This window comes from Herpailurus yagouaroundi, unplaced genomic scaffold (genome assembly GCF_014898765.1).
Source record: "Herpailurus yagouaroundi ecotype Mexico unplaced genomic scaffold, PumYag 100, whole genome shotgun sequence".
NCBI lineage: Eukaryota > Metazoa > Chordata > Mammalia > Carnivora > Felidae > Herpailurus > Herpailurus yagouaroundi.
Genome location: NW_024412391.1, coordinates 8857778 through 8866501, shown reverse-complemented (window position 1 = coordinate 8866501; position 8724 = coordinate 8857778). Strand labels below are relative to the sequence as shown.

The following is an 8724-nucleotide window of genomic DNA, read 5'->3' as shown; positions in this document are numbered from 1 at the left end:
TTGAGTTGATTCCAGTTTGAGTCTATGACAAATAAAGTTGTCACAACGTACAAGTCTTTGCCTGGACATATGCTTTCATTTCTGTTCAGTAAATATTTCAGAATACAATGCCTGGGTCATAAGTTAGGTATAGGTTTAATTTTTTAAGAGACTGCCAAACTGTTTTTCAAAGTGGTTTTTCTTGGTTTACATTCCTAACAATAGTTTATAAGAGCTCCACTTGTTCATATTCTAACAAGTGTATAGGGGCGTCTCATTATGATTTACTGCATTTCACTAATGACTAATGAAACTGAACATCTCTCCATCTGCTGATTCTTTGTATTTGTCTGCTTATTTTCTGTATTTCTTTTTTGGTGACATCTGTGTTCAAAAACATTCCCATTTCTTACAGGATCATTTGATAATATGAATCTCGTTCAATTTATTGAGATTAGACTTAGGGCCCAGGATACAGTCTATAATCTTAGTAAATGGTCCATGTACTCTTCTTAAATTTCAATTCCAGTGTAGTTAACATACAGTGTTGTATTAATTTCAGGTCTGCAATAAAGTGATTTGAAAACTCTATAAATTACTCGGTACTCATAATGATAAGTGCACTTTTAAGTCTCCATCACCCATGTACTCTTGAAAATGTATACTCTTTTTGTTCTTCTTGGGTAGAGCATTTTATAAACGTCAATTAGTTCAAGCTGATAGTAAGTATTAATGTGAGAATTGTTCAAGTCTTCTCTACCTTAATGATTTTCTGTATACTCATTCTATCAATTATTGAAAGAGAAGTGTTGAAGTCTCTGCCTGTAACTGTGGCTTCCTTTATTTCTGCATGCAGTTCTCCCAGTTTTTGCTTCATGTATTTTGATGCTCTATTACTAGGCACATAAACATTTAGGATTTTAGGTTTTCTTGATGAACTGACCAATGTATTATTTTGAAATGATCCTCTGTGTAATGTTCTTCACTATGATATGATTTTGGCGAATATTAATATAGCCACTCCAGTTTCTTGGGATTGGTGTTAACATGGTATATCTTTCTCCATACATTTGTTTTTCTTTCTCCATACTTTTAACCTATTTATGGCTTTATATTTGATGTATGTATCTTGTAGGCAACAGATAATTGGTTCTTATGTTTTAGCCTATCTGACAATCTCTGTCACGTAACAGGAATATTTAGACCATTCACATTTAATGTGATTATAGATAGGGCTAGATTTAAATCTACCATCTTGGTATCAGTTTTCTGTTTTTCCCATCTGTTCTTTGTTCCCCTTTTTCCTCTTTTCCTGCTTTCTTTTGGACTGAGTACTTTTTATCATTCCATTTTTATTCTTTTGTTGGTTATTAGCTATTATTTTGTTATTTTGTTTTAGTGGTTGCTATAGAGTTTACGTTCTATATATTTCACTTATCAGTCTACCTTCACATACTATCATTCCACTTCGTGTATGGTATAAGAACATCAAACCAGTGCACTTCAATTTCTCCTCTTTTAGCCTTTGTGCTTTTTGAGTTTTCACACATTTTACTTCTATATATGTTATAAACCCTACAAAACACTGTTATCCTTGTTCTTTCAACAGCCAATTATCTTTTCAAAAGATTTAAATAATACAAAATTTTTTTAAATTACCCACATATTTACACTTCTAGTGTTTTTCATTCATCTATGTAGACCCAGATCTTTATCTGGTATCATATTACTTCTGCCTAAAGAAGTTTCTATGACAGGGGCACCTCGGTGGCTCCATCGGTTAGGCGTCGACTTCAGCTCAGGTCACGATCTCACGGTTTTTGAGTTCGAGCCCCGCATCGGGCTCTGTGCTGACAGCTCAGAGCCTGGAGCCTGCTTCAGATTCTGTGTCTCCTCTCTCTCTATGCCCCTCCCATGCTGATGCTGTGTCTCTCAATAATAAATATTAAAAAAAAAAAAAAAAGAATTTTCAATGACATTTCTTGTAATGCAAGCCTGCCAGTGATACATTCTTTCAGCTTTTATATGTGTGAAAGGTTTTTGAAAGATATTTTCAGTGGATAGAGAGTGCTAGGTTGACAGTTTTTTCCTTTAGTTCTTTAAAGATTTGTTTCACTGTCTTCTGGACAATGAGAATATTGTTGTCATCCTTACCTTTGTTCCACTGCATACAATGTGTCCTCTTTCTCTGGATGATTTTTAAATCTTTATCACTTAATTTAAGCAATTTCATTATATTTTTTGGCACAGTTTTCTTCGTGTGTCTTGTGCACAGGGGGTCATCAATTTTTGTAGATCTGCAGATTCATAGTTTCCATCAAATTTGAAAAACTTTTGGCCATTATTTAATTATTTTTTCTAACTCTCCTTCTTTTCTTCTGAGACCTCCAATTACATGTATATTAGTCCACTTGAACTTGTCCTCAGGTCATCAATGCTCTATTCATTTTTTCAGTCTACTTACTCTGTTGCATGTTGGCTTATTTTTTATTACTATGTATTCAAAATCATTAATCTTTTCTTCTTTAATATCTGATCTGCCACGAATCCCATAAGTATATATTTTATCTCAGACGTTATAGTTTTCATCTCTAAATTGATGTGCATCCTTTCATGTCCTCAATGCCTCTAATACATTCAATCTGTCCTCCAGCTTCTTAAACACATGGAACTTCATTATAATTATTCTTTTAAAATCCTTGTCTACTAGTTCTGTGTTATTTTCTTGCCTATTTGCTTAACTGGTTAGTTTTGGATTTCAGACATTATTAATTTTACCTTGTTGGATGTTATATACTTTTGTTTCCCTATAAATATTCTGGGGCTCTGTTCAGGTTCAGGTATTGTGTTTATGCTTTGTTAGGTAGAACTAGGGAAACTTTAATCTGGGGTTCATTTTGCCCCACTACGGAGGCAAACCAATGCTCCTTCTGAGTAATCTAACTGGCGCTCCATGAATTATGCAGCTTTCCACTCTAGAAACAAAGGAACAGCTTGGGCTGTTGCAAGAAAATACCACAGATTGGGTGGCTTAAACAAAAGAAATTTATTTTCTCATAGGTCTGTAGGCTACAAAGACCAAGATCAAGGTTCCAGCAGGGTTTATGTTGAGAGCTCTCTTTCTGCCTCACAGACAGCTCACCTTCTTGCTGTGTTCCCACATGACAGAGCACTCTGGTGTTTCTTCCTCTTCTCATGAGAGCACCAATTCTATCAGATCAGGGTTCCAACTTCTGACGTCATTTATATATTTTTTATGTTTATTTTTGAGAGAGAGAAAGAGAGCAGAAGCAGGGGAGAGGCAGAGAGGGGGGAGGGGCAGAGAGGGGAATCCGAAGCAGGTTCCAGACTCCAAGCTATCAGCACAGAGCCTGACATGGGGCTCGAACTCACGTACCGTGAGATCACGACCTGAGCCGAAGTTGGACACTTAAGTGACTGAGCCACCCAGGCACCCCCCACTTATGACCTCATTTAAAGCTAATCACCTTCTTAAAGACCCCAGCTCCAATACAGCCACATGAGGTTTTAGGCTTCAACATATGGATTTGGGGGCACACAATTCATCATATAATAGGAACTTATTTCTACATCTGTGTGAGCTCTGAGGACTATTCCCTTTAATTTTTTAGGCAGTTCTTTCCCTAGTCTTAGATAGTTTCATCATACCCTTAAACTGATGAGTACTCAGACGAAGACTCTTTGCAGATCTCTAGAATTCTCTCTCTGCTTTCTTGTACTCTCTATTGTGAAATGTAGCTACCTTTCCTCCCCTGCCTCCAACTCTGCCTTTCTCAACTCAGAGAGACTACTGTGCTCTGCCTGAGGTCTCCATCCCTGCACTGCAACCAGAAACTCTCTCAAGATATAAATTGGGACAGGGGCACCTGGGTGGCTCAGTCAGCTAAGTGTCCAGACCTCAGCTCAGGTTATGATCTCACAGTTCATGGGTTGTGCTGACAGCTCAGAGCCTGGAGCCTGCTTCGGATTCTGTGTCTCCCTCTCTCTCTGCCCCTCTCCTACTCATGCTGTCTCTCTTTCTCTCTCTCTCAAAAATAAATAAACATAAAAAAAAAGATATAAACTGGGACATGTGTAGAGCTCAGCTCATTTCTCAGCAATCCCTCCTTTGCTGCCTAATGCCCAGGGTTGTGAAAATCTTTCCTTTTCCATTATTTTAGGTGTTTCTGGAAGCAAAGTAATCCAACCTTGTTCCTTCATCTTGTCCAGAAAAAGTTTGTACTGGACACTTACTTCTGTCTCCGCCATGCTTCCCTACTACAACCACTAATTAATCTTCAGTCTTCTACTTAGATCACATTTTATCTGGAAAATCCTTCTGAACACCTCACAGCTCAGGCAAGGGCTCCCTGGAGGTACTCTCCCCCGCCAAGGGACCTGCCATGCTGTGTTAGAATTACTGCCTCAACTGCCCACATACCCCCTGCCATCATGCAGAAGCTGGAGTTGTGAGCTGTGCAACTGCTCTATCCGAACACCTAGCAGAACACCCCAACACAGCACAGATTTGTGCTCCACAAATCTACCTGAAGGAATAAACAAATGAAAGAAGCTCAGACAGCAGCTGAAGACACACATTCACTTTATCAGTGAGTTTGTTGTGCATCATCCATTTCCTTGAAGAAAGATTATAAACTACTAGTTATAATTATGAAGTATTTAATACTTACAGTTGTAACATTGAAAACAATAACAAGATGGAATGCTATTCCACCCCCACCCCCCACCGCGTGGTAGCAGGTATTGAAGAAAATAATCTATTACTAACGGCGTACTGTGAACATTCAAACCAATTTCAGAGATAAAGATGCCTTTAACATATGTTCATTACCACCCAATTTTACCTTAATATGGGTAATGAAATCAGAGGACCCAGTATAAACACTCCTTGAGAAATTCAAATTGTGAATAATTAACTTCCCTCCACAGTCAAATGCTTTAGTCCAATCACCCAATCTAAAATTAGCGGAAAAAATATTAATGTCACATCTTTCGGTTTTACTTCTTCCCCATATTTTGAGAAGCCACATTTGAAAGGATTGATGGCATACAAAAAAAAAAAAAAAAAACAAAAAAAAAGGATGACAAAGGCAGATGAAATGCTGAAATGTCAAGACCCAAGATGGAAACCTGATATTTGAAACGGTTGTCCTTGCCTGCCTGTGGGCTAGCTGCCCACAATCCCAGAGCTTCAAGGACTACTGCAGTCCCCGGGGGCCCTCCAAGAAGCCTAATTACCTGGTATGTTCTAAAATGCACCTTTTATAAAGGCATCAACGAGAATATGCTTTGACAGTTACCCCACCTCCATTTGAGGACACTGAATGGAACCCAGGAAGAGACTCCCATAAAATACCAGTGTTGCACAAAAACATAAAAGGATACTTCCCACATTAAGAATTAACTTAGGAGAGTGGCGCCTGGGTGGCTCAGTCGGTCTGGCTTCGGCTCAGGTCATGATCTCACCATTCGTGGGTTCAAGCCCCGCGTCGGGCTCTGTGCTGACAACTCAGAGCCTGGAGCCTGCTTCAGATTCTGTGTCTCCCTCTCTCTCTGCCCCTGCCCTGCTCACACTCTCTCTCTCTCTCTCCCTCCAAAATAAACAAACATTAAAAAAAATTTTTTTTAAGAATTAACTTAGGAGGGGCGCCTGGGTGGCGCAGTCGGTTAAGCGTCCGACTTCAGCCAGGTCACGATCTCGCGGTCCGTGAGTTCGAGCCCTGCGTCGGGCTCTGGGCTGATGGCTCAGAGCCTGGAGCCTGTTTCCTATTCTATGTCTCCCTCTCTCTCTGCCCCTCCCCCGTTCATGCTCTGTCTCTGTCCCAAAAATAAATAAACGTTGAAAAAAAAATTAAAAAAAAAAAAAAAAAAGAATTAACTTAGGAGAATAAAAAACCGAGACCCCTCAGCCAAGCTTTAATTCTTATCAAATACAATCAGTATCATCGCAGTGATTCTGAAACTGAGGGAGGAAGGCCACAAAATTCCAACATATGACCCACACGAGAATTCTAGAAGGCCAGGACTTACGCTACAGGGGTTGCTGGCTGTCTGAGCAGGGCTGTAGAAGGACCCCCACTGCGTGGCTCGCCTCTCGTCCCGGGAAGGGGTGCTGTTCACAGGCAGGACAGCTGGGACCCCGGGGCCTGTGACTGCAGCACTGGCAGGCTGGCTGCTGGGGGCCACGAGGGCAAAAGCGTCATCCAGGAGGGAGTGCATGGTCTGGCGCGCCTCCTCGATGGACGGCTGAGGCGGGATGTACTGGGAGGCTGGGAAGGGCAGGCCCGGATACCTCCCCAGCTCGGCAGAGGACGGCGTCTGTACATCGGCCGGGAGATCGGGATCAGACTAGGGCAAGACAAAGAGCAAAGGGAACAAGGGTCAGATGTGAGCTTATGTGGTGACGTGAAAACCACAGGGCCCAAAATGGGGTTTAACAATTTTCACTGACAGTGAAGAAAAGGTCACCCGTAAGAATTTTTTAAATGGCGGCTAACGATGGTGGTAGCAGGCAGAGCCTGAATCAGGATGGAAGGAAAAAGTGAAGATATTCAAAAATCACTTGTCCAGCAAAATTCAACCAACGAGCTGAAATGCACTTCAATACCTGCAAGTGTGTGTTTTTATTAAATGTCCCTAAGCAGCCAAAAATGATGCCTCAGAGTCTTAGTTACTAAACTACCTAGTCAACTTTTCATAGATACCAAAGTCTAAAGCAGTCTATTGACTACAATAAGAAAAAGTAGCCCTACACACCCTCAAGAGAGTTCAAAGTCATCACCATATTACACCTGTGTGTATAAAAAATGTTGACATTGAGGTGCCTGTGTAGCTCAGTCTGTTAAGTGTCTGCCTCCTGATTATCGGCTCAGGTCATGATCTCGTTCATGGTCTTGAGGCAGAGCTCCACGTGGGGCTCTGTGTTCATCATGGAGCCCGTGTGGGAGTCTCTCTCTGCCCCTCCCCCACGCACGCACACATACACGTGTGCACTCTCTCAAACTTTTAAAAATTTAATACTTATTGTAACTACTTGTTATAGTAAACAGTATTCAGAAACCACGTTTTAATTTTTAATTTTTTTAAGTGTATTTATTTATTTTGAGGGGTGTAGGGAGGGTCAGAGAGAAAGGGAGAGAGTGAGAATCCCAAGAAGCTCTGACTGTCAGTGCAGAGCCCGATGCAGAGCCTGAACTCATAAACCCATGAGATCACGACCTGAGCCAAAATTAAGAGTCGGACGCTTAATCGACTGAGGTGCCCCCAGAAACCACATGTTTTTTAAATGGAACTATCTCTGGATAACGTGAGTCATCAAGAAAGGTTTAAATATTATTCTATACAGGGGCACCTGGCTGGCTCAGTCAGTTAAGCACCTGACTCTTGATGTTGGTTCAGGTCATGATCCCAGGGTTGTGCTCTCTCAAAAATAAATATTAACAAGAGGGGGGAGGGGCGCCTGGGTGGCTCAGTCGGTTAAGCATCCGACTTCGGCCCAGGTCACGATCTTGCGGTCTGTGAGTTCGAGCCCTGCGTCGGGCTCTGTGCTGACTGCTCAGAGCCTGGAGCCTGTTTCAGATTCTGTGTCTCCCTCTCTCTCTGACCCTCCCCCGTTCATGCTCTGTCTTTCTCTGTCTCAGAAATAAATAAGCGTTAAAAAAAAAAAAAAAGAGGGGGGGAAAAAAAAAGAAGGGCACCTAGATGGCTCAGTTGGTTGAGTGTCTGACTTTGGCTCAGGTCATGATCTCGCAGTAAGTGGGCTCGAGCCCCACATCAGACTCTATGCTGACAGCTCAGAGCCTAGAGCCTGCTTCAGATTCTGTGTCTCCCTCTCTCTCTGCCCCTCCCCTGCTGGATCTCTCTCTCCCTCTCTCTCTCTCTCTCTCAAAAATAATTATTAAAAAAAAAACTTTTTAAAAAAAGCCTCTGTCCTGTCCAACAGATGATCCATTATTACTCACACCAGCATCAAACATTTAAGGGCAGTCACTGCTTAACTCCAGACAGAAAACCACACTACAGACTGGCAAACCACAAACGGCCCACAGACCTGTTTTGCTTGGCCTGTGCAGTCTTAAAAAAATAAAGAGCTAATATTTTTTAAAACCTGAAGATTTAATATTAACACTCAGATTTGTGGATTCCCTTGGCAGAACCTGAAGCTGTGGCATCACCCGGCCCTTACTCCTCCGACAGAAACAACTGCCGATGAGCAGTGGCTGGCTCTTGAGATGGATCCGGGGCTCTTCCCCTCCCAACAGCAGGGGGGTGGTCCCATGCTGTGTACGTGACACCTCAGTCTCTTTCTCTAAAACTGGGCTATCCCAGGAAAGGTTCCAGTAAGTGAGAGCTGTCCTCAAGGAATTGTAAGGATTCGGGGCCCCAAGGGGTTCTCTGACGCATGACGAACGCTAGAACTCTGTGTTCCTTTCCTTACGAGGCTGATAAAAGGTCCACAGGCAGGCCCTTCTCCCATTCTTGGATTTCTTGAAGAGCAGAAAGGGAAGACTGTGGTCAGTAGTGCGTCACCAGACTAACAGTTCATGGCGGAACAAAGGAAAAGGGTGTCTATAAACACATCCCACTGGCGAGTGAAAGGGTCTCTCCAAAGAAAGAAGTGATGCTCCTGGTGGTGGTTCCAGGAAGTGACTAGTTACCTGTTGTTTACATGAAAGAAGGCAAGAAAGAAACAACAGGCCCAAAATGGAGTCGCTGCCCCCCCCC

General features: G+C 42.1%; 1 protein-coding gene across 2 annotated transcripts in view; it reads right to left on the bottom strand.

Moving 5' to 3' along the window:
- Positions 1-8724, bottom strand: part of KIAA1549 (KIAA1549 ortholog) — a 93628-nt gene that overhangs the window by 31774 nt on the left and 53130 nt on the right. For both annotated transcript variants that reach the window (XR_005789151.1, XM_040471834.1), the window contains exon 15: positions 6031-6348. Coding sequence is in view for 1 of the 2 variants with exons in the window: in XM_040471834.1 (XP_040327768.1) it covers positions 6031-6348 (318 nt within the window). In the remaining variant the exon portion in view is untranslated. The remainder of the gene's footprint in view (positions 1-6030; positions 6349-8724) is intronic.